This window comes from Lissotriton helveticus, chromosome 3_1 (assembly GCF_964261635.1).
Source record: "Lissotriton helveticus chromosome 3_1, aLisHel1.1, whole genome shotgun sequence".
Lineage (NCBI taxonomy): Eukaryota > Metazoa > Chordata > Amphibia > Caudata > Salamandridae > Lissotriton > Lissotriton helveticus.
The window spans coordinates 261,912,182-261,939,413 of NC_136061.1; the positions used below are offsets into that span (position 1 = coordinate 261,912,182).

At 46.8% G+C, this 27,232-nt stretch overlaps 1 protein-coding gene across 6 annotated transcripts in view; it reads left to right on the forward strand.

Moving 5' to 3' along the window:
• The window catches only part of ACACA (acetyl-CoA carboxylase alpha), a 1,199,721-nt gene that overhangs the window by 302,422 nt on the left and 870,067 nt on the right, over positions 1-27,232 (forward strand). For all 6 annotated transcript variants that reach the window (XR_013608606.1, XM_078679777.1, XM_078679779.1 and 3 more), the window contains one exon: positions 1,474-1,620. Coding sequence is in view for 5 of the 6 variants with exons in the window: in XM_078679777.1 (XP_078535903.1) it covers positions 1,474-1,620 (147 nt within the window). In the remaining variant the exon portion in view is untranslated. The remainder of the gene's footprint in view (positions 1-1,473; positions 1,621-27,232) is intronic.

The window sequence follows — 27,232 nt, forward strand, 5'->3', positions numbered from 1 at the left end:
GCACCTGATACTGTTCAAGGGGCCAATAGGAACACTAAACTGGTCTTGCATTACTCACAGAACCCCTGACACCTGCCATATGATGTGTACCTCTTAGGTGCCACAGACTTAGGGACCCTTATATATTGAAAACCACTAGATGGTGTCACATTATCCGGTGCCAGAGATGCCCAAGGATCCAGGGCTTGCTTACTGGCCAGGTATTCACCATCTGTGATAATGAGAGATTAGTGGTACCCCAGGAAATGTCATTTGTAGGACGGTGCTTCTAACTGTTCTGAGTTCAGTACAAATCACCTCAGCCAGTAGCACACACTGCAAGGGTCTAGAGTGAAAGGAATTGACCCCCTAAAATTCCTGTTACACGATACGGGATTCATAAAGTGTAGGGTGGTTGATGACCTTCCATAGGCCATCCTGTTGTCCACCACTGGTTCAGGGGTCCAGGTTCTCACTGTCCATTCGAGTAATAAATAATAAAGTAACGGGTGGCTGTGGGGATTTTGGGTGGTATGTACAAAAAGTAGGAAATGCGATTTCCAAATTGCGATCTTTACCGAATCTCAATTAGGAAATCGCAGATCCTATTGTAAGCAAACTTACAAATATTAAAAAGTAATTCCTAGTGGGTCACAAATTGACCTACCTCATGAATATTAATAAGGTAGGTCGCAGTTTGTGACCCATCAGAAATTGTGGCCAGCACACAGCGATGGTGGCCTGCTGGTGTCAGCAGACCACCATGTCTGGGATTGCTTTTTAATAAAACAATCTATTTTTTTTAATGCAGCCTGTTTTCCTTAAAGGAAAATGAGATGTGTTTAAAAAATAGAAAATTAAACTTTTAAGTTTCATTTTTAAGAGGAGTCGGTGGTTTTGTTTATATTCACAAAGAGGAAAGGGTCCCTTGTGCACCTTTTCCCATTTGCGAATGGTTACTACTACCTTTTAGTAGTCTGTAAGAAGTTAATGTTTTGCAACCGTAATTCGATCACAAAACATAAAAAACAAACCACTGTGATTCAGTTGTAAGGGATGCCATAAACATGCCCATTCTAAATGCCATATTGCTATACCAAATTGTGATTCGGTAACAAGTTACAGAATCGCTATTTGACATAGGTGTTTTGCAGTCGCGAACAGGCCGTTTCACAGAATCGTCCCGTTTGCGACCACAAAATGTGTTTGGTCATATGGCCTTGCCACCCTGCTGTAGTCCCTTGCCACGCTGCAGCAGTGCCTTGCTGCATCATTTGACTGAATTGTCATGTAGTTTCCGTGCTTTGCTTTGTCACTCAACTGCTTTGCCATATTGCTCCAGTGCCTTCTATGTTGCCCCAGTGCTCTGCTCTGTAGTCCCAGTGTTTTAATGTAGATCCTGTGCTTTGCAACATTTTGATGTTTTCAGTGAATGGTCTTTATACATACTTTTTCTGTGTGTTGATTATATTCTTCTACTCTTTCTGTCACCAGGCAAAGCTTCACACTGGCACACTGCCCCTGATCCAGAGCACAGCTCTCCGTGGCGAGAAGCTCCATCGTGTCTTCCACTATGTCCTCGACAACCTGGTCAATGTGATGAATGGATACTGCCTACCTGAGCCCTACTTTAGCAACAAGGTACAGCTGCCTAGAGCCAGCCTTCCCTAGGATTATTGGTCTTCTCTCCCATGCCAGTTCTCTTTCCTAGCCAGATACCATAATGTATGTGATAAGAACCCATTCTCTGGGGGCTAGCTAGCCCTTTCTCCATAGAAGGTAACCCTCCTGTTACCATGTGTCCTCTTATCTGCGGTAAGCACAGTTTCCTGGACCAGGAAAACTGCTGTCCATAGTAAGGAGCCTCTCTCTCTCCATCATGAACCGTCTGTGCATGGTAGAGACCCTTCTTAGCATGTGCTACAAAAACCATCCTCTTAAGGCCCGGTTACTCCTGTATCCATACTTGGAAGCCTCTGCCAGGGCTTGATGACCTCCTGGGAATGCCGGCGACCCCCTCCTTATGTCACATGTAATGGAGCCTCTCCACCACCAGTTTTCTTACCACTAATCCAATGACCCTCTCCTAGGCTTCATGTCCTGCTTTTCATATCAAGGATCCTCTTCATGGGCCGAGTGTTTTGCTACTCCGGAGCATGGCAGAGGACTGTGTGTTGCTTTTAATCACAAGTAGACTGGCCTTCGGTCTGGTATTTTGCTGTTCACTCTGAGGAGCATTTCCAAGGGGAGCTCACCTGCTGCATACCACTTGCAAGTAACACTAGTTTAACCTGAATTCTTTATACTGTGTCCCTAACATATGTGCAGACTTTTCTAATCCGTTTGGCCAGACGAATATGTTTTGGAAGACTACGTTTACACCATGGATGCATAGTGTTCTCCCTGCTGGAGAAGACCAAGTAGGCTAGCAAAATATTAAAATCAGGTTCATAACTCATACAGAAATAAGCACTATAATGGTCAGAAGGAAAACCTATCATGTTCTCAAGGGCCATATTTTACTTTAAAATGTTTTTTTAAGAACCCAGTGTGTGTTATCTTGAAGTTTATCAGTATTACAATGTATATTACTTCTCAGTTAGGCATCTTAAATTTACACCATGGGTTATGAATAATTGTTGGTTCGAGGCATGTGGGCTGCTAAATTCATATCTGATGCATAGATCGCCGCCTAGTGTTGGGTCCGGATGATTGCACATTGTTGTCCTGGAAGAGTCTTCGAAGTATCACGAGATAGGTGGCTCCTCCCCTGGACTACAGTGCGCATGGGCATCGGCTCCATCCCCAGATTGTTTTTTTCCGCCATTGGGTTCGGATGTGATTTCGACGGCTCCCTGTCGGAATCGAAAAACCTTCCTTCTCAAGGCCAAAAGGCCTTCGGTATTCACGTCGGTATTGTGTGCGAACGGTCCCGAGCATCGTCTGACTCTTCCGGTCAGATTTCAGCGGAGTGGTTTACCCTTCGCGCATCGAGGCCCTGTACTCGCAGCAAGACCCCGACGGCTTCATCATGGAACGGAGCCCGTTCAAGCGCTGCCCCGTGTGTGGGTCCAAATACCCACACATCGACGTGCATCCAGTTTGTAATAGATGTCTTTCGCCGGACCACGACGAAGACAACTGCATGGCCTGCTCCAAATTCAGGTCGAAGAAGACGCTCAAGCATCGGCGCGCGGCGCGACTTGAGGCCTTCCACGCAGCCCCGGCACCCGACGACATATTCGACGACCCCGCAGAAGAAGGCCACGGCCATCAACTTCAGATCTCACCACCATCGACGGAGGTCGAGGCGGATCCAGAGGAATACATCGAAGGACAGAGCCAAGACCTTGAATACGTCGAGGAGGTAGGGGACGACGAAGAAGTCTATGGGTCCGCGGAAGATAGCTCAGAGGACGAGCTATGCCCCGAACGTTACTCGATTCAGGCTCCGGTCACGGGATCGCCACTCGGCCTTACCTTCGACCCTGCACCGATATCCCCAGCCCCGCCTTCGGGCCCGGCTACGGATACACCGGAGGAGCCACCGTTGCGCGTATCGAAACCGAAACCGCAACTACTGTTGTCGACGGCGCCTAAAATGGCCGACATCACGCCGAAAACGAAACCGAAACCTACGGTCTCCACGGCTCCGAAGATGGCCGCCGACTCAGCAAAAGCGAAACCGAAACTTACGGCTTCCACCACATCTAAAATGGCCGACGTCCCGTCCAAGCCAGCAAAGCCGACTCCGTCTTCAACTCCGTCAGCTTCCAGCCACACGAAGTCCAAGAAGTCTGTCGACGCATCGGCGCCACAAACGGTGGCTAAGGACAAGTCCTCAAAGAAGGTCGTCCATCCCGCCTCGGCGCCTACGGCCCAGGATCCGACGACCGGAGCCGCTACTCATCGGCACAAGGATGCCGGGTCGGCATCGCCGGCGTCGGCGCCTACACCGACCGCAAAGCAGCGTCCCGTGGGAGGCCAAGAATCATCGGTGCCCACTTCTGCTACGCCGAAGTCCTCCGAAGCAGACAAACATGAAGCATCGGTTACCAAACCCTCGGCTTCTTTTACAAAACAGGTCACCGACTCCCTCAAAAGGATTCGGGAGAAGGCACAGACGTCTACCGCATCATCGGATCCGACACCGGTGAACATACCGGCGAAGTCGTCCTCCAAGCGTCTCTACGTCCTGCCACCAAAGGTGGCGCCCAAAGCGTTTGTGGCCAAGACGGTGTCGAAGAACACCGACACGTCGGAATATTCGACGCCCAGTACCACTTTGCAGCGGCCAAAGGCGTCAGGGGACAATTTAGAGCATTACATCGATGCCAACACAGGGAAATTGACACTTTATAAGAGAAAGATCACTTCCCAACCTTTAGAAGCGTTTGTTATTCCACTGAAAAAGAAGAAACAAGCACAGGACATACCTCCACTTGTTGAACCTCTTCAGCCTCCGCCAAGGAGGAGTCCTACACCTTCCCCCCACCACTCAGGGGGTGAGGATGATGAACAGGATGACCAGTATAATTTTCCTACTGACACTGACCCTGATGTACACCAGGACCCATATGATGACGCTGGGGACCAGGACAGCCATCAAGTAGTACATGACCCTCAGGTTTTTGGAACACGTACATCACCTACTGAAGACTCAGCAGCATTCACTGCTTTAATAGAACGGGCAGCTGCAACTCATAATGTAGACATGCACTCTGACCCAGTGGAGGAAGATTTCCTGTTTGACACCTTTTCTGTCTCCGAAAGAACAGTCAAAACACTCCCCATGCTGAAGGGTGTCCTTAAACATGCACCAGAGATTTTTAAGGAACCAACAAGGGCAAGAGTGGTAAACCCACGTATTGAGAAGAAATACAGGCCAGCACCTGGAGACCCTGCTTATATTCGGGGACAGTTGCCTTTGGACTCATTGGTGGTCGCAAACGCCCGCAAACGGGCCAACTCCCAAACAACGGGCGAAGCTCCTCCCCCGGACAAAGAGTCGAAAGTGCTTGAGGCTTCTGGCAAGCGGGTGGCTGCGCAGGCTGCCAATGTATGGCGTATAGCAAATACACAAGCACTACTGGCGCATTACGATAGGGCGCATTACGACACCCTAGAACAGCTCCTTCAACATCTACCTGATGAGTATAAAGAAGCAGGCGAAATGCTCATTCAAGAGGGGAAGCTTATATCAAATGCTGCCATTAAGTGTGCACTTGATGTCGCGGACACAGCGGCTAGGGGTATTAACACTAGCGTCATGCTAAGGCGCCAAGCCTGGCTTCGTATATCTGGGTTTAAGCAGGACATCCAGACTACGATCCTCAACCAGCCAGTCAATCCTGACAGACTGTATTCAAGGTAGAGGGGGTTACCGAGGTAACAATGCCAAGGGTAGGGGCAGAGGAAACAGCTCACGTTCCTCTGCCACCACCAAACAGTGACTCCCTGTCGCTGCACCCGACCATCCAACACCTGTCGGGGGAAGACTACAGCAGTTCCTGCCAGTCTGGTCGTCCATCACCACAGACAGGTGGGTGAGAAAACTAATCCAGTACGGTTATTGCTTGGAGTTAACATCCACTCCTCCCAACATCCCCCCAAGACAACGTCCTATGTCGGCAGAGCACTTGCACTTATTGCAGCAGGAAGTGCTAGTTATGCTGCAAAAAGGAGCAATCGAACTCGTGCCAGTGGAGGAGGAAGGAACAGGGGTCTACTCCCTGTACTTCCTCATCCCAAAGAAGGACGGATCGCTCAGACCCATTCTAGATCTGCACCCCCTCAACATGTACATACTGTCAGAACATTTTCACATGTTGACACTGCAACAAATCCTTCCCCTTCTAAACCAAGGGGATTTCCTGGCAACCTTGGACCTCAAGGATGCTTACTTCCACATCCCACTCCACCCAGCCCACAGAAAATACCTCAGGTTCACCATTCTCAACAAGCACTATCAGTTCAAAGTCCTACCCTTCGGGGTGACTACTGCCCCCAGAGTGTTTACGAAGTGTCTAGCGACAGTGGCGGCGCACCTCAGGAGACAAAACATACATGTCTATCCGTACCTCGACGACTGGCTCGTTCAAGCAAAGTCGGAAAGACAGTGCGCCTCACACATGTCCCACACTATTCACCTCCTTCACAGCCTGGGGTTCTCGCTAAACTACCCGAAGTCGCACCTTCAGCCAGCCCATGTGCAGCAGTACCTAGGCGCGACCATAAACACCCTGACTGCTATGGCTCAACCAAACACAGTCAGAATCAACAACATTCAGTCGCTGATCCAGAGGTTCAGACCGCAACACTCCCTGTCAGCGAGAGTGTTCATGCAGTTGATAGGCATGATGGCCTCCTGCATCTTCATAGTCCCGCACGCAAGGTTGCACATGCGTCCCCTCCAAGAATGCTTGGCAAATCAATGGACACAGGCTCAAGGACAACTGACAGACCTAGTGTTGGTGACCGGTCGGGCATACAACTCTCTGCATTGGTGGAATCCACACAACCTTTGCAAGGGACGACCGTTCCAGGAGCCGGTGCCACAGATTGTCCTAACAACGGACGCATCTCTCCAAGGGTGGGGAGCGCATGTGCTCCACTACACAGTGCAGGGACTATGGTCAACCCATCAACAAAAGTTGCACATCAACTACCTGGAATTGATGGCAATCTTCATGGCGCTCAAGTCCTTCAAGGTGCATTTGTGCAACAAGGTCGTGTTGATCCGGACGGACAACATGACAGCCATGTACTACATCCAAAAGCAGGGCGGTACTCACTCACCACAGCTGTCTCATCTGGCTCAGAGCATGTGGAAGTGGGCCATTCAGAGGGACATCTTCCTCATGGCAGAACACCTCCCGGGCAAGGACAATCAGATGGCGGATCTGCTCAGCAGATACAGCCATCAAATGCACGAGTGGGAGATTCATCCATCAGTACTCCACCCGTACTTCCAGCAATGGGGTCATCCAGAGATAGACCTGTTTGTCACAAGGGAAAACGCAAAATGCCAAAGCTTTGCCGCCAGGTTCCCTCACCCAGAATCGCAAGGGAATGCGATATGGATGAACTGGTCAGGCAAATTTGCGTACGCTTTTCCCCCAGCGCCTCTCATTCCGCTGGTGGCAAGAAAGCTAAAGCAACACGCGATGACTCTCATCCTGGTTGCTCCAACATGGGCACGCCAACCATGGTACACCACGTTTCTAGAACTTTCCGTGGTACCGCATCAAAAGCTGCATCTCACACCCAGGCTCTTGACGCAGAACCATGGCGACATTCAGCATCCAGATCCGCAACAGCTCAATCTGGCGATCTGGCTCCTGAGGTCTTAGAATTTGGCTACCTCAACCTGCCTCCGGAATGCATGGACATTATCCGAGAGGCAAGAAAGCCCACAACCAGAGCTTGCTATGCAGCAAAATGGAAGAGGTTTGTCATTTACTGTACTAACAACAATATCAACCCGCTAGATGCATCCATCCCTAACATCATTTGCTATTTGTTACATCTTTACAAATGCAATCTAGCGTACGCTTCCATTCGGATACATCTATCCGCCATAGCGGCTTATCTCCAGAATAGGCAGCACCTCTCTGTTTTCAGGGTGCCTGCCATTAAAGCCTTCCTGGAGGGACTGAAGCGAGTCATTCCTCCAAGAACTCCACCAGCTCCAGTGTGGAACCTCAATGTTGTCCTCACTAGGCTGATGGGCCCACCTTTCGAGCCACTGCATTCTTGCGAAATTCAATTTCTGACGTGGAAAGTGGCTTTTCTCATTGCTATCACATCGCTCAGACGTGTTAGCGAGCTGCAAGCGCTCACAATCCAAGCGCCCTTCATCCAAATACATTCTAACAGGGTAGTGCTCCGCACTAACCCCAAATTCCTTCCCAAGGTGGTGTCACAGTTTCATATCAACCAAACTATTGACCTGCCAGCATTCTTCCAAAACCCACAAACTGTGGCGGAAAGAATGCTTCATACACTAGACGTTAGGAGGGCGTTGATGTACTACATCGACAGGACTCAACAATTTCGAAAAACACAACAACTTTTTGTTGCCTTCTCACCACAGCACAAAGGCAACCCCATCTCCAAAGCAGGATTAGCCAGATGGATAGTTAAGTTCATTCAAATCTGTTACCAAAAAGCTAAGCGCACTTTATCAATTCCCCCAAAAGCACACTCCACACGCAAGAAGACATTTGTAGAGCAGCCACTTGGGCTACACCACACACGTTCACTAAACACTACTGTGTGGATGTGCATTCCAAACAGCAAGCAGCTGTAGGACAGGCTGTTCTCAAAACACTTTTTCAAGCTTCTGCAGCTGGCACGGGCATCCGCCGTTAATGGAGGGACTGCTATGTATTCTATGCATCAGATATGAATTTAGCAGCCCACATGCCTCGAACTGAATATGCTACTTACCAGTATGCATCTGTTCTTGGCATGTAGGGCTGCTAACATTCATATCGCCCGCCCTCCTCCCCGGTGCCCGTAGCGGCTGCAGACACTCTCTTGCATTCATCATTAGCATGGACATCATTTACACTATTTAACTCCATCACTGCCACAATGGCTAAAAACAATCTGGGGATGGAGCCGATGCCCATGCGCACTGTAGTCCAGGGGAGGAGCCACCTATCTCGTGATACTTCGAAGACTCTTCCAGGACAACAATGTGCAATCATCCGGACCCAACACTAGGCGGCGATCTATGCATCAGATATGAATGTTAGCAGCCCTACATGCCAAGAACAGATGCATACTGGTAAGTAGCATATTCATTATTCATTACTAATGGACCAACGGTGAATTACATTTGTCAAATGAAACTGAAACACATAAAATGAATAAAGGGTACTGCTATTTTCTTCCTTTTATTAAGAAACATATGCAGTGTGTTTTCTTTGGTGTTTTTGGCCTATGTTTCTGGATGCCTCTTTTACTATTGTTAAAGGGTGTTTGTTATAATTTTGATCAGATTTTCATGGTTGCAAGATGTAGTTCCTCAGCATATTTTCTTATGGATGCAGCATTTATTATGGCTGCCACACTGCTTATGTTTATTTTGTGTGGTATGACTGTTGTCACCTTTTGAGCACCATTTTGTAATTGGTACTCTGCTTCTTTTTCTGTACTTTGTTTTTGTGCAGTTAGATTGTAGTATATCTTTTCTCAATTTGTTATGTGATTGCCTTATTATTGAGTAGTCTTGTGTGTGAGGTTCTGGGCAATGTTTGGGTTGTGTAATGTATAGTGTGTTTAGTGTGTGGGAGTGTGGCACAAGAACAGTGTTATCGTGAACATTGTGTGTTTGGTTGTATGAGTGTGCACTGTTGTCCTTATTGTACAAATCCATGTTATGTGCTGAGTCGTTGGAATGTATGTGATTCTATAGCGAGCTGTAATGTGTGTGATTCTACTGAGTTTCAAAATGTGTGTGATTTTGTTGAGTTCTGAAATGTGTATAATTCCAAAGAGTATCTTAATATAGAATGCCAATTCTTACAAGTTTATTAGAACATTGGAATGTTGGGAGCTCCATTGCAGACAATGGAGTGCTCCCTGCTTCTACGGGCCGGTAAAGGCCCGCAGAGCAACATTCCAATGTTCTACAAAGGCTTCTCGAAGTTCGAGGGGATTTATAACCCCTCGAGCTTCGAGAACTCTTTGTTTAATTTGTTAGAACATTCTGCCCTCTAGTGGCAGAATGTTCTAATAGCCTTAAAGCCCTTCGTAGCAGGGCTATACGGCTATTAAAGTCCCGCTGTTTCGTTAAAGGCCCTCGCCGAACGATTCAGCGGGCCTTTAATAGCCAGTATAGCCCGCTACTGCGGGCTATAAGACTATAGTGAATAGAGAATAACAATTTGTGAAAGACAAAATAGGCTATCATTAAGCTTTATGCATGGACTTGTATTCACTCTTAAAAGCTTCCAAAACAGAACTCAATACACATCACAATGAAAAATAGAATCCTCACTCCCATAACTCCTTGTCCTCCATATTCCTCCTGTTTTGTTTGACTCTTCTTTCTCATATTATTTGTTCTCTCTAATCCCTAATCAAGTTTACTTCAGTTAAATCATTAGCTTACTGTACTATACAAACTCTTCATTTCTAAAATTTAATTTCTTTATGCGAAACTTTTCTATTTATCTACACACCTAGCCTCCTTTATTGGGAGGGATGGGCGGGATTAGCTAGACTCCTCTTTAATACAATTGTGATTCTGTATTCAGTAAAACTTTAAGATTTGTCATTTTATGGCAAGACAGGGGGCTAGCATTATACATGGTCAAAGTTTTTCCAAGCACAGCTTGAAACATATTCTACAGCTCTGAAATCAAACCTCCTAAAATTGTCAGCATTGGACCAATCTGCTGCTTTCAAAATGTCCTCCAATCGTCCTCCCATCATACAAACCTTACTTGCCATTGTATTCCTGACAGTGTGCACCCTAAATTGTGACAAATTCACAGCTGCTTACCTCATTACAGCCTTTGCCCATCTTGCAACTGTTGCATTCGTGACAGCTTTAAATTAGGCCTCGGTGGTAAATTCCGTTCCGCTCGCGGAATATGTGTAAATTGGGTAATTTCGCATTCCGTGGAGAACGCAAAATTGCCCAAAATTCTGCGTTCCGCAACTTAGCGAAATCTTTTGCTTGTTTGCGTTCTCAAAATGCGTGTTCGCGAGATATTTCCCCCAGCACGCAATTGCGATCAGGAAAAAAGCAGCGCGAACAAGCAATTCCGCGTGTTCGCGGAATTTCTGCGTGTTTGCGAAGATTTTTTACCGTTTCGCGGAGATTTGCGTGACGCGATTACGCAAATTCCGCCCAACCCTACTTTAAATGGCTTTACATATAAATTTAACAGCTTATACACTCAGGCGAATCAGTTTTCGAACATCCTAGTTTCATACATCTCAACACACAATTTTGAAGAGTTGCCAAATCTTGGGTAAAATACAAAAATAGACATTGTCTTATATATTTTCCAAATTACAAAAATTACTCCATCTGGTTGAAAAAATCTATTGGACGCCTCTAACTCCCTTATATCAGAAATCCATCTGAATGAAATTGAACACAATAATGTTGCCAATTTCCATGGTAAATCTCTTACTCCAAAGTACTTGTTGCTTGACCATCTCTCAAATAGGTTTAGTACCAAATCAACATTCCATAATGTTTGATATTTCGCTCTAGGCAGCCTCTTAAACCCAATTACTTTCGTTACCCTACATATCCACTGACTTCTATCCACTGACAGTCCTTGTTTTAAAGAATGTCCTGCTGCAACAGCTGATCTATAACAATTAACTGTGCTATATGACAATCCTATTTCAAATAAATTGGCCCCAAAAAATGCCACTTCTATTTCCTCTGCTTCCACAGGATCCAAATCTTTTTCCATACATTTTTTTTTTTTTAAAACTCTTTATTCATGACTGGGTCAGATATTACATTTTGCAAAACATTTCTTTTAACATACTGTCAGTCTTTTCCGTTTTCTGAAACATAACTTCGGCGCAGTGCTCCATACATCAGATCCTACATCACGGTTCGTGAAATTCCAAATATCAAATCAGAGTATTACTTATCACTTATTACATGTCCGTAGGGTACTGTATCGCCCAACCGTTTCCCGTTCCCTCCCACCTCCCCCCACCCTGTTCCCGTCTCCTGGTCATTCCCATGTACATTTTTAGAACGCTCATCTAACAGTGATGTGACGGTATGAATGGACATTACAGGTCATAGGTGTGGTCACCAGTTTATCTAGGTCGGTCGGCTTACATATCACCTCCCCCCACCGCTGGTGAGTGTTCAGGCACCCTCATCCCTGGGCAATTCCAGGTCCTCATCCTCCAGCTCCAACAGCATGCGGTCCCAATCTTGTGCTACAGGGTATTTCCGGTGGCCCTTCTCCTCCTCCCTGCGCAGTTCCGCTGCCTCCGCCTTTCCCCATTTCAGCATGTCGGATCTCCACATCGCTATGGCTGGAGGTCTAAGGGACTTCCACCTCATAGTGAGGGTCCGGAGTGCCAACAAGAGGGCTAGGTCTGTAAATTTCAGCTGTGCCCTACAGGCCTTGGGTCTCTTCCTATTGCCTATCAGGCAGGGTAAAGCGCCCACCGGGACCTGCATACCCGTTATAGTGTGTAGTGCGTGCCGGATTGTCTCCCAGTATGTGCGCAGTCTCGGGCACGCCCACATCATGTGGACAATATCAGCGTCATCACCCTGACACCTAGGGCAACAGTGGGAGACGGTGGGAAATATCCTATGTAATCTTTGTGGAGTGAGGTAAGCCCTATGTAGCACCATGGCTTGTATAAATTTGAATTTAGCATTCCTGGACACTCTCCTGGGGTGTCCGAGGATGATCTTCCAGTCCCCGTCTGTAATTTCCTCTCCTGTGCCTGTGCTCCAGGCCTCCCTGAGTGGGGTGAGGGATCCAGCTGCGTGTTCTCTAATGCCCACATATAGCCATTTCACTAAATGTCCGCCCGACCCCATGTAGTGGAGGAGACGGACCAATTCGTGTTTTGTCGGTTTAGTGCGTTGCGTAGCCCAAGTGCGCCTTACATAATGGGAGACCGTGGCGTGTAGAAGATAAAGCCGTTGCGGGGCTCCCGTGGATTGTCTAAAGGTGGCATGGTCCAGCAAGTTGTCGTCCCCAAATAAGTCTCCAACCCTGTCTACCCCAGCAACTATCCAGGGTTGTAATCTGCGTCTCGTCAGGGGTCCCTGTGGAGTCGGTAGGCCCAGTAGGGGGATGTTGTCTGCATAAGGAGGGGTCCCTGCCGTGTATTTAAGTGCATTCCGCCAGCACTTCAATGCCACGAGCAATAAGGGGTGGCAGTCCCTCGGAATCTTGGCCGCAGGCAGCAGAAGGGAATGGAGAACCCCTCGCGCCAGCTCTTGTGGTGTGAAAGCAATCTCATGGAGGTTTCTACCCGCCACCCACCTAGTCAGCCATTGAAGTTGGCTAGCGTAGTAGTAGCCACGCAGGTCAGGCACTCCCAGGCCCCCTTGTCTGGTGGACAGTTGTAGTTTCTTGAGGCTTATCCGTCTCCTCCCCGAACCCCAAATCAGGGTGATCAATAACGAGTTCAACATGGTAAATATGGGTTGTGGTAGGAGGGCCGGCAGGTTCACAAAATAATACAGGATTCGGGGAAGCAGGACCATCTTTGAAAGTGCCACCCGACCCATGACAGACAGGGGCAGGGACGTCCAGAAGTTCACACTACTACGGAGGCCAGTATTTGCTCTCCGCACATTACCCTCAATCTGGTCGTCAGGGTTCCGATAGACATTAATGCCGAGGTACTTAAATGTAGTCGGGGCCACCTGGATCACGTGCTCCCCAAACTGTATGTGGGTGGGTAGTCGCCCGTCGCGGAAAAAGAACCCCAGTGATTTCCCGGGGTTAATCGCCAGGCCCGATACCCTTTCGAACCGCTCAAAGGTATGTGCCAGGAGGGTATGGTCTCCCTGCAGGTCTCGTAGGAACAGCAATATGTCGTCGGCGTAGATGGAGATCAGATTATGGGTATCACCAACCTGGATTCCCGCCTCTGCCGCCCTAGTCCGGAGTGCAATCGCCAGGGGTTCTAACGTAGGGACAAATAACAGCAGTGACAGTGGGCAGCCCTGTCGGGTGCCCCTATGTACGCCATAACTGTCCGACGTGTGTCGGCCGGTGCGTGCCCGGGCCGTTGGGTTTGTATATAGTAGACAAACCCATTTGATTAGGACGTCCGGAAGTCCAAAGCGAAGTAAAACTTCAAACATGAAGTCCCAAGTCAGGGAGTCAAACGCCTGCCGCAGATCCAGGGTTAGACATCCAGCCTGCGGCAAGTCCGGGGGGGTCGTGGACATGAGGGCATGTAGACGTCTCGTATTTTGAGAAGTGCTCCTCTCCGGGAGGAAGCCACACTGATCCCTGTGGATCAGGCCAGGGAGGTGGGCTTGTAATCTCAGGGCGATAGCTTTACTGAGGATTTTATACTCCGAGCGGAGCATAGACAGAGGCCTATAGTTACTCACGTCCAGGGCATCCCTGCCGGGCTTTGGGATAGAAATGACAAAGTACGTATCACTCCTGGTCTATTTGTGCATCATAGACCATTTTTAGAAAAATGGAGTCTTATTGCGAATAGGTGCTCTCGCGATCTAATGATCTTGATCGTGGAAACATCTAAACATCTAGCTTTGGAGATTAAAACTGAAATAGAAGATTTAGAAAACAAACTTAGACAGGATGAAGGGGTAGAGGAGGCAATGAAAAAGATAGCTGAATGTAATAAAGACCTTGAATCCTTCATAACCTACCTCAATAAGCGAAAAACGGATAAATTAAACAAAGACAAGAGATACTATACTGAGGAAACCACATATCCTTACCTCGGCAAGGATTTTTATCAACAAAACCACTATAGGGACGAAGCTAGGAACACACAACAGAGGGTAAACAATTTTACTGACACATCGGATTCTGAAAATGAAAGTACGAGTGGGAATTATTATGAACCTGATGGTGGGTTCAATTCCTATCCTGGATCTCGACCATTCCAACGCCCTTTTTTGTCCAACAGGGGGCCTCGTCGAGGCCGCCCCAGAGTGAGATTTCAGGGGCAGGCACAGAACAGGGGGAATTTTCACAACCCCCAACAACAACAAATACAACATCAGCAGCAACATCAGCAGCACCAACAACATCTGCAGCAGGAACCACAGTTTATAAGAGAAACCAGGAACAGACAGTATTGGGGCCAGTAGATATAATACCTATTTTTAACTTGTCTCATGTGGAATTGGATCAGTATAGTGTTTCCTTGTTATCTAGAGGACTTTCCTTTGTGCCACAGGCATATGCTAACACATTCGAGCTATATAAAGATATTATATCCTTCTTTAGGAAAATCAGGCTAAGGAAGTTCTTTGAGGAGAATAATACGAACAAAGAGGAAGAAATTAGATGAAGAGAGATAATGCTACCTTCCACTTTTAGTCCAGGACTAGAACAGCTAGGTCCTGAGGTGGCAGCGTTTGAATTGATAGTTCTACAGAAACTAGAGAGATCTCTCAAGTTCATTCCTAAACCTAAGTACAATTTGAGTAAAGAGGAATCAGTAGCACTGAAGAGAATAACAGACAATAAAGACCTGACCATAAAAGCATGTGATAAAGGGGGAGGAATTGTCGTTCTTGATTCAAAGAACTATGAGAATAGTATGATTACTATGCTAAACGACCAATCCACCTATGAGAAGATTAACATTAATCCCCTTAATAAGATTGTAAAAAAGATCCAGCTCCTAACGAATGAGGCCTTAGTTAGTGGAGACATTAATACTAAAGAACATGAATTTTTAAATACAAATAAGAATAAAACTGCGTGTATCTATGGGTTACCCAAGATACACAAAAATACAGTGGACCCACCTTATAGGCCTATTGTATCAACTATAGGTACACCAACGGAGGCTCTTTCTAAATATGTGGATCATTTTTTGAGACCCCATGTTAGTAAGATTAAATCATATGTCAAAGACACAGGGCATATGATCAATATAGTTGAAAATCTGGAATTCTTGCCCAATAGAGACATATTGGTAACAATGGATATCACATCCCTATATAGTAATATTCCCATTGATGAGGCAATCAGAGCTACAGATCAATTTATAGATAAGCACAATATCATTTGCCCTAAGCAATTTTTAATTGACTGCTTGTATATAGTTTTGACAGAAAACATAATGGAGTTTGGTGAACTTCTTTATCGCCAACTTAGAGGAGTAAGCATGGGCGCCTCAGTTGCACCTTCTATAGCAAACATATATATGTCCGTCTTTGAGGACAAATTTGTTGACAACGAGGTGGCACCATTCTTCGAGTCCATTTCCCATTGGTCCAGATATATAGACGATATTTTCTTTATCTGGACCAATGGGGTGGACTCGTTGCTGGAATTTTTAGAATGGATCAATCTGACAGACAAGAATCTGCATTTCACTGCCCAATATAGTACCAGCCAAGTGGAGTTCTTGGATCTACTTATTCGTGAAAATAACAGCAAATTGGAAGTAGATCTTTTTGTAAAAAGTACAGCTCGTAACACGCTGTTACATTTTGATAGTTTTCATCCAAAAAATCAGCGCGAGAGTATTCCATTTTCTCAATTTTTAAGAGTGCGTAGAAATTGCACGAACCTCGCAGATTTCGATAAACAGGCAGCAGTGATGCGTAAGAAGTTTTTAGAACGGGGCTACCCGCACAGATTGGTCAGGAGCTCCTACAAGAGAGCTCGGTTTTTTGACCGAGACTCATTATTAATTCCCAAAGATAAAAAGTCAAAAGATCAACTGGTCTGTATAACTACACATTCAACATTGAATGAACGTGTACGCCAGATAATTAATGCAAACTGGCATGTCTTAAACTGTAACCCGACTTCCCACAGCAAGCTACCTAAACCAATGTTTGCCTATAAAAGAAATAGAAATCTAAAAGACAAGATTGTCCACTCTAGATTCAATTCTAAATCCCCAAATAGAACTCTGAATCAAAGATCTCTGCTGACTAACATTCCAGTACGAGGAACTGTGAAATGCTCCTCTTGCAAGTCCTGTACCAATATTATCAGTGGGGAATCTTTCACACATAATGGATATACAGCAAGAGCAAACGACATTTGGAACTGCAAAACTACAAATGTAGTTTATTTTTTGAAATGCACGTGTGGCTTAGGCTATGTCGGAGAGACTAGTAGGTCTATCCAAACACGCCTGACAGAGCATAGATCTGCCGTGAGAACTCACAAACTCACTGCTCCCCTAGTCAAACACTTTTTAGAGAGCAATCATAAACCTGAAGACTTCCAATGGCGCATCCTCGAAAAGATAAGAACACCTGATAGTAAAGGAGGATGCGCCATTAGGAAGAAAAGGGAAGTCTTCTGGATTTTCGTTTTTAACACTTTCAAGATAGGGTTGAATTGTGACATCCCTTGGGAAAATGCCATCACATAGGGACTCAGTATAAACCTAGAATCTGTATCCGCTAGGTCTTTAATATGTAAAATATTGTGACGTTTTTACAGATGAAAAATGTTGCTATTTCTAGGCTGGAAAGGTAGTTTACGTATACTTTCCTCCTTTTATGATAATTATTGTCAATATATGTTGTGAAGTCTTGTTTTGGTCCATTTATATTTTCAATTAATTTCCGCAGTATATTGCCATTAGTCGACCTATCTGTGCAGGACACATTATCATTGGCACCTAAAACCATGATAGAGGAACAAAGAGATCGATAGATCTCTAGATACAGTTCTAACGAGGAGGAGATCAGATATAGGAGAATATGGCTCTATACGGTGATTATTATTGATGACTACTGACGGCTCGCTGTTTGAATCCCTTACATACGGGTTCCACAGTGTAGCCACCATCCGGAGGGCACTGTCGCTTTAAAACATTTTAACCACAACCGCTAATGGCCCATTGGCTGATCGTGTCACATGGGCCGTTTTGATTTTTGCGCGCGGGAAAGCTCCATAAGAGGGACTGCTCTGTGGTGCGCAGTTAGTATCAGACGCAACGGCCGAGAGACGCCGTCTCAGAATATTTGGCAGCCCCGCTGAGCCCTTGTCCATCGCTTTTCGGGTAAGAGGATCGAAGTAAATCCTTAGTACCGTGTAGAGTAGATGTAGGTAGTTTGGAATATCTAAAACGACAATAATACTAAATAGGATTGTTGTATATGTCTTTGTAGGGTATAGCGGTATAAATCCATATCCAAGGAATTACCCGACAGAAAAGCTAAGTGCAAGAATCCATGACTGCACGCTTACATATTATATCACGAGTATCCCGGATGACTACTTAACTTTCACCGACAACCGGAATACGGCTTAATAAATTAAGACAATGTAAGTATTAGTAACATTCTCAGTAAGTGTAAAACGAGTTTGGAATAAGACCGGCATCTCGAAATAGTGAAAATGGTTTCTTTCGTTTTTTTCAATAGTGGAAAGGACATTGTATTATAAACGTCCCTGAAAACCGGTTAATTTCTAAAAGCAGCGAGACAATGTTTCAGCTAACTAAACGAAAGTAAGTACAACTAATATCCCCGTAAAGGTTAAGCTGATTGTCTAAATAGAGAGATCACAAAACAATTAAACTGGTGTTTGTCTTATTAACAGTTAAAATACCTAAAGAAATCCTGGGTTGTTCTACATTACACGAGAGACGAAACATATATCCAAAGAATTTTCTCTAGCTAACCAGGAACTTTTAATTTAGGTAAGCATTTTTGCCCAGAAATGTGGTCTTGTTTGTACTGAACATTGACAAAGGGAAAGGAGAGCCTTCTATCAGATGATGCATCTTAGCTGTAGTTGGACCTATAAACCATGCTAAATTAGTAGCTGCTTAGTTTTTCGTACTTTTTTAGCCTGGCACTGGCCACATTTAAATGAGTACCAGTGTGTTTCAAGTGTATAGAGCGAATATCATGATAATACGACCTCATGTAAATGTTGAGATGTATATGTATATACATAAAAAATAAGGGGAATTACCACTTACAAGATGCACAGTACTTGGAGATTTGCTTGAGATAAGGGTTTACTTATGTCTCCTAAAAAACGTTTTCCAAATCCCCCCTCCCCTTCGGTATTCCCTTCTTATCCTCCTTTTCTGTTACTAAAAAGAAACTGTTGATTTAAGTGAGTTAGATATTAGAATGCCTTTCTTATATATGACTTAGATATTAGAATAGCCTAGACGTGTCCCTCCTGAGGATCAGCGGACTATCAGATAAGGGGACTTGAGCGGTGTTACTATCATCGACACCTATGATCTATGATCCTAGTAAGTAGATTGGTTTTAAGAAAAGTTAACTACTAAGAAACTAATAAACGCATCTTTAGATCACTATATTAAAAAGAGATGTTTAGATAGGAAATCACCTAGAAGGGTGGATGTTTGAGGTTTCTGAAGATTAACATGCTCAGCACCCTCTATTATAGCAGTAGATTACACCCTTCCGGTTGTAGCTAGAGTTTAGCATTCAAATAAACCCCCTCTATAGTTACTCGCTTAGCAACTGCTCAAAAAATTATTCTGTAACTATGAATTTGTGCTTAGGATTATCTAATGTATGAGTTGTCGTATAGAGATGGCTACACGCAAAAGAGGACATGAAACTGTGTATAGAAGGATAAGATTGCTTAAATGTTTAAATGTTTCAATATAATTATAAATGTTAATGATTCGTGTTTCTTGGATTCCGAGAATGAATAGTAGAAGTACACAAGAACAGTAACTTGACAAATTATAGACAGGTTTGAATAAATTGTGGAGGATTGTGAGATTTGTTGAAATATGTGCTTATATATGCTTTTTCTTTTCTATGTATATTTTAGTGTACTTGTGTGGCTCCTGAGGAAGGCGTTTGTTGGAACGCCGAAACGCGCGTCGAGAGACTATATGATGTCATGCCACTTTGTTTGATATGTTCTGTAACATTCAAATGTTTGAGTTTTTAAATTAATATGATTTATGAAATATAACTGTCATATTTTTAGCTGTGTGTTTATACATATATATTAGGTATTCCTTGTGAATAGGGTCCTTTAGATTATTGTTTAGGATCTGTGTTTTGTTTATTTTTCTTTGTGTACAAGATATCATGATTTTAGATGTTTGTATTTTTTAATTAATAAATGTTGAGCAATTGACAAAAACAATTTTCGAATTTTTTAATTAATGCTTATCCTGATAGTTATTAATTACTTTTCATGAGTTTCCTCTGTAGCCATTATATGTTGACCAAAGAATTCCAATATATGCAGATCCAGGGTTAGACATCCAGCCTGCGGCAAGTCCGGGGGGGTCGTGGACATGAGGGCATGTAGACGTCTCGTATTTTGAGAAGTGCTCCTCTCCGGGAGGAAGCCACACTGATCCCTGTGGATCAGGCCAGGGAGGTGGGCTTGTAATCTCAGGGCGATAGCTTTACTGAGGATTTTATACTCCGAGGGGAGCATAGACAGAGGCCTATAGTTACTCACGTCCAGGGCATCCCTGCCGGGCTTTGGGATAGAAATGACCAAGGCCTGCATGGTCGAAGCCGGTAGGTGGCCAGTCTCATACGCGGTTTTGTAGATATTTTCTAGAATAGGGGCTAACGTATCACAGTAAGTTTGGTAAAACTCACCCGGCAGACCGTCCATGCCTGGGGTCTTGCCTCGGTTTAGAGAGTGGATGGCTATTTTAATTTCCTGCTGTGTAACAGGCCCTGCTAGGATCGTCTGGATATCTCGGGGAAGGGCTGGGAACGGCAGCTCGTCCAGGAAGTCTAACATGGCATCCCTAGTATCAGTAGGGGGTGGGGCGTACAGTCTCTCCAAATGGGTCTTAAACACATTATTGATCTCTATCTGCGTATTCACCTGTCTGCCTGTGTCATCTCTGACACTCGTGATGATCGGGGTCTCAGGGGTGTCTCTAATTAGACGAGCCAGCAGTGCACCTGACCTGTCCGCCTCCGCCTGTTGCCGTCGCAAGTATTCTCTGTAGTCCATTACCCTTAGGGATTCCAGGAGCTCTGCATGCTCAATAATGCACAGTTGGAGATCCCCCATACGTTCAGGGTCCATCCCCACTGCGGTCTCAAGCACTGCCAGCCGGTTCTCAATCGTACGAAGTCTGTCATGTACCTCCTGCCTGGCGCCCACCAGCTGGCCAATCGCAGCGCCCCTCACCACCGCCTTCATGGCGTCCCACACAACCAGGTTCGAGGACGCAGAGTCCCAGTTGTCCCTAAAGTAGTCCGTTAGTGTGTCCCCCATGTGGGCACGGAACGGGCCATCTTCAAGTAGTGATGGGTTGAGCCTCCAGGTGGGCACTGGAGAGGGAATCCTGCCCCAGTCCAAATCTAGCGTTAGCGGCCTATGGTCCGAAAAAGTCTTGGCGAGGTAGGCCGAAGACGTACAGTGTGCCATCAAGGACTTGGTGCAAACAAATCTGTCCAGGCGTGTATGCAAGTTATGTAGTGGGGAATAGTATGAGTACTCTTTATGTGTCGGATATAGTGTACGCCACATATCTGCCAGCCCCCACCCTTGAAGCCATGTTCGAAAGGAGTCAGACAGTTTGTGAACCCCTGTCCCCTGAAGCGGAGGGTGCGATCTGTCCAGCCCTGTGTCAAGTATCATGTTCCAGTCCCCACCCAGGATCCAGGGAACGTCCGCCCAGTCTGCTAAGGCCCTACTCACAATTGGGAGGAATCTGTCCTGGTCGTGATTCGGGGCATAAATACTGCCCAGGACTACCAACACCCCGTCTAGAGTGCCTTTAACCAAGAGGTATCGCCCTTGGTCATCTGTCTTCCTATCTATCTCCACGAGGGGACACCATAGCGCACCCAGATCGTGGCTCCTCTAGAGAAGGCAGAATATGTTGTGGAAAAGACAGTCCCCCTCCATTTCTTCCGCAGGGTGTGCACTTCGGGCTGTGTTAGGTGGGACTCTTGGAGGAACACAATGTATGCTTTCTGACGGAGCAGGAAGGCGTGCACCCTATGTCTTTTCTGTATCGCCCCTAATCCTCTCACATTCCACGTAACCAGCCTATACTTCCCTTTCGTGTCAGCCATAATCAGATACCGATGCTCGAGTAGACAACAAGATATAGTGTAGTGTGTGCATTCGCCACGGTGACCAGAAGACGGTTCCCCCAAACCCCAACTCTGGAGGCGTAGCCTCGGAACCCAGCTGTGCCGAACATGAAACAGTACAACAAAATCAAACAATGAACGATGAATACGCTCTTGGGGGGTCTGCTACACTTAAGCCAATGGACCATGTCAGTCGGTGTCGCCTGCTCAACGGCGCCGCCGGGAGGGTCATTGCTTATAATCAGTCACTGCCAAACCAGTGAGGTGTGTCTGTGAAAGTTCAGGGTGAAGGCCTAGTCCAGCTCACACTGTAGGGGGCAGCAGGCAGGATCATATCATTGCAAGAGCACTCAAGTTACTGCAAAACAACATGCGTTTCTCCTTCTCCCAGGGTCCCTCGCACTCCTCTCTCTCCCCTCCCCCCCCCCCACGGAGCCTCATGAAGGTTACAAGAGTAAAAAGGATACCAGGTGGACTCAGCGAGTCAGAGTACATTCGCAGCAGTCATTATTCCAAGGCAGTGTCCAGGATTTCATCCGCCGCTCGGGGCGTCACATTCGGGAAAAGTACCAAGCTGTTCTCAGAGTCCGAATGCACAGTGCTGTCCTCCGTGTCCGTATTCACTTGTTCTCGGTCGTCTCTGAAGGAACCCACCATCGCAATGGCGTCCACTTGTCCCTGTTTCTGCTCGTGGGCCGGAGGCCTCCGACCCCTCGATTCCGAGCCTCCCGGATCCGCTCCGCTACTCGTCGGGTCGCTCCGTCTGCGGCTCCACTGGATGTCGAGCCCTGAGTCTGGAGCACGTCACGTTCAATGTCCATCCCTTCCAGCCACTCTTCCGCGTCTGTGGGGCTATCAAAGAAGTGGGTCTTGCTGTCATGGATCACTTTGAGTCGCGCCGGGAACAGTAGGGCGTAGCGGAGCCTGACTTTCTGGAGTTTCCTCTTAATCTCGTAGTATAAGGACCGCTGTTTCTGCACTAGATTGGTGTAATCTGGGTAAAGTGAGATGCGTTTGTTTTCATATTCTATGACAGCTTTCAGCCGGGCCTGTCGAAGTAACGTGTCCCTATCCCGGTAATTGAGGATCCTCACAATCAGGGGCCGAGGCGGTCGGCCCGGGCTCGCCTGACCCGTAGGAATCCTGTGTGCCCTCTCCACACAAAAGTACGGGGACAGTCCGTCCGCAGCAACATGCTCCCGGAACCAGGCCTCCATAAATTCCGCTGCGTGGGGCTCCTCACAGCGTTCCGGCAGGCCTATGACGCGGATATTATTCCGTCTATTGCGTCCTTCCGCATCTTCCACCCTATCCATAAGAGTCTGTACCTGGTGCTGGATTCGCTGGATAGAATCTGTGTGTTCAGCCACCGTCGGGGTAAGATCTGTCAGCGCCAGACCCTGGTCCTTGACTTTGTCCGACAGCTTGGAGTGATCGGCCTTAAGTAGGGAAAGATTCGAGGTAAGGGTACCCAGTTGCACCTCCATCGCAGTCCTGGAGTCTCTAATTTCCTTAAGGATCAAGTCCAGTTTGTCACCCTGGTGGCTAGAGGCCGCAGTCCCCGACGCGGGATCGCTGATCCGTAGGAATCCTGTGTGCCCTCTCCACACAAAAGTACGGGGACAGTCCGTCCGCAGCAACATGCTCCCGGAACCAGGCCTCCATAAATTCCGCTGCGTGGGGCTCCTCACAGCGTTCCGGCAGGCCTATGACGCGGATATTATTCCATCTATTGCGTCCTTCCGCATCTTCCACCCTATCCATAAGAGTCTGTACCTGGTGCTGGATTCGCTGGATAGAATCTGTGTGTTCAGCCACCGTCAGGGTAAGATCTGTCAGCGCCAGACCCTGGTCCTTGACTTTGTCCGACAGCTTGGAGTGATCGGCCTTAAGTAGGGAAAGATTCGAGGTAAGGGTACCCAGTTGCACCTCCATCGCAGTCCTGGAGTCTCTAATTTCCTTAAGGATCAAGTCCAGTTTGTCACCCTGGTGGCTAGAGGCCGCAGTCCCCGACGCGGGATCGCCGAGGGCCTCATCAGATACGTTGTCGGTAGGAGTACCATCTTTATTCTCGGCCGCTTTCACCCCTCTCCGCCCCATGCTGCTCGTCGTAGGGCCCTCGCAAGGTGCAGGGGTCAGTATCTCGGCCCCGTCCGTGGGCACTGACCGTTCACGACAGCCTGGCCGCGTCTCTGTAGCCCCCTTGTCTGTAGGCGCGAATATGCAGGGGCCGGGGGGGGGGGGCAGGGGCAGGTGGCCAGCACGTCCCAGCCGCCGTTTGGTGGCCTTCTTCGCAGGCCCGGTTCAAGTTCAGCCCGCAAAGCCCCTCAGTTCATGCCCCCTCACGAGGGCACCAGCCGCGGACCTGTGCCCAGTCCGCCGTCCCACCCGGTGCAGCTGAGTCAGCAGGGCGCCGCAATCTCAGGTCTCCAGCAAGCGTCGTCGACGAAGATGGTAGGGGGGGGAGGGAAGACCAGGGAGGGGGGCCGCCGGTGTAGCGCAGCGCCGGTTCCCGTGTCCCCGGAACCCTCCAGGAAAGATTCTGCTGCGCGTGATGGCTCCTCCCTGCCCCGTCTCCAAATGCACGTCCAGGAGGCCTCCGGGCCGGGGGGGGCAGGGGGCCAGCCAGGGGGCCGCCAAAGTTGTGGGGTCGGCTCTTCAGTCCCGCCAGCTGCAGGGTCACCCCCCGTACCTCAATGTCCAGGCGGGTCCCCGGCGAATCCGCAGGAGACGACGCCGCGGCCCGGACGCAGTCCGCGCCCGAGTCCGGAGTAGGCCGTTTCCCCATCGGGCTCCGCTGGTCTTTCCTTGCAGCCCACAGCCGCCCCGGGGGCCCTCAGAGCAATCGGGGCCTCCACAATCAGGTCCGGTCGCCGCGGGACAACCTTCAGCCTCGCAGAGGCCGCACCACAGCCCGGGCAGGTCCGGCCGGCCGCAAACTCGAGGCCCCGGCTTTTGAGCAGGGACCAGGCCGCAACAGCGTCTGGACTCGCCGCTCCGCCCCTGTGTCCGCCGGAGGCTCCAGACTCGACCCAAGGCTCCCGGGAGGGCAGCGCATATAGGAGTGTCCCCTCCAGGGTATTACTCAGCTCCGTAACGGCCGTCACAGGATGATGGCTTCCCGGCAGCACCGGAGCTCTAACAACCTCCGACCGCCATCGTGGCCAGCTAGCCACGCCCCCCTTTTCCATACATCTATGTAACCATACTGGGTATGCACTTTTATCTCTTTCTAGTTCCTGGAGCCCATGATTCATTGAGTACATTTGTAGATGTTCCCGAAAGGATTCAGATATCCTGATAGCTTCCAAACTAGAAGGTTGAGCATACCTGACTCCACCAAAGGGTGCTCTTCCTTCTGCATTCCTCTTAAGACATTTGCTCGACTTTATCAGATATGGGATTTCTATCAGCATTTACATATTAGTTGGAAACCATGTATGTGTTATCCAAAATGGTTTGACTAGTACTGCTTGACATCTCTGCCTCCTCACCTGTACTAACCCTCTCTGAATCATTGAAAATGGGGAAACACATACCCTTTAATTCCCCACGAATCCTGCAAGAATGCAATCTTCTATTACTCCCGTTGAAGGGCCATGCAATGTAAAGGCCCCAGAAGTACTGCTTGTATTGATTAGGAAAGCAGACTGATCACACGTGCCAGCTCCCTCAACTTCACTTTCTGCTTCCTTGACAAAAATCTCACCTCTTGCCTTATCTTCTTTACCTTCTTTTCTGGTAACTGTAGATGACATTTTACTGTGTCTACCACAAATCCCAGAACCTCCAAACACTGCGTAGGAATTAAAATCGATTTCTGCATGCATAAAACCCAATGTTTCCAACAAATTCCTTACTGACATCAACTGATCTTTAAATTCCTCCACATTTTGATTCATTATCAAAATATCATCCAAATAAACAATCATTCAGACATTGGAATTGGTATAAATGTCCTCTCTGTCTGAACTGTAAAAAACATTGACCCTCCATTGTAATTGGAATCATAAAATAGGCATCCTTGAGGTCCATTTTCACCATCCATTCTAAATCCGGAAGCATGTCCCTCAAAATATGAATAAGTGACTGTATGTGACAAACTGATTACATTTATCAAATTTATCACAGCTCTCCAGCCTCAGCCCTTTTCTCCACCAGAAACAAAGTACTCACATATCGTTTTTGTTCCTCCCTTATTTTTACAATTGCATCTTTTACTATCATTCGTCAAATCTCTTTTTGTACAATATTCGCCAACTCTTTTTGAAAAATCAGTTTGTTTGGTTCTTTTATTTGGTGAGGTTCTAAATTGAACTCTATTTGATAACCTTCTATTGCCTTCAAAACCCATGTATCCTTTGTTATTTCCCTCCAGTGATCTTTGAAAATGTTAACCTTCCTCCCAATAACGAATGACAGTCTTCATACTAACCTTGTCTCTGGTTGGTACCTTGTCCACATCCTCTGTCAGTTCTACCTCTTGCTCCTCTACCCCGTTGGGGTTACAAAATTGGTACCCCTTGGTTCCCTCTATAGTTTCCATACATTTGGTATCCTGACAAATGGGACTTATAATTTGCTCAGCTGAAAAGTTGCCGTCTCCTCCCAGCCTTCCCATAACACCTATTCCCTGCCAAAACTCTGCACATTGGGAAATGAACTTTATGTAGACATTTAAAAGTCAGTACATATTTACTCTGGGATTCAACCATTCCTTTCTTAAATAATAATCTGCTGGCCTCTTCACTTGACTCCTTTTTAGTCAGATCACCTAATTTAAGATTAATGCGCTTTATTACTGTTCTGCATCTCTCTGCCACAAGTCCTGCTTTGGCATTGCCCAAAAAAACAACTTGCACATAGGCCCCATCCTCCCGGTAGATGCATAGTTAGCTCACTCTCTTTCAAGTACGTATCCCTCTATTATAAAAATCTTAGCCAGCAGACCAAGAATATCTAGAACTGTTTAATGATGTCTTCAGTCTTTTTGTAGGGTCTGTGCCCATCTTAAAAAAGATAAGTTATTAATTCCGGATCTAGATTAGATGTTAAAGTTACTTTCCCCTCTGTCACCGTACAATAGCATTCAGTCATCATGATGTTTCTCTTATCCTTCTCTAGTGGCTTTCTTATCCTGTTCTTAATATAATTACACACATGGTCCAAGGACCACCAATCTTTACCCCTTGGGTTTCTTATATCCCTTAGGTCGAATGATGTGTCACCTAATTGATTCATAACTGATATTTCTTTATGCCTATTTCTGGTATTCTCATCAAAGTCCTCATCTAAACAATCTTTATAATCCATTTCCAGAATATACTCATCCAAGTTGGATGTTTCACCTGTCATCTCCAAGTCCTCCTTTGAATCAGATTCACTTACAGTGTTAAACTGACTTTTCTTTGTGCCACGGGGGGCACCTATTCTTCCTGAGCTGCTTGGACTCCCTTCTTTTTGGACAAAACAGCCAAATGCTTCTTTTTCTTAATGCATTTTCCTCCTGGACCTCTATTT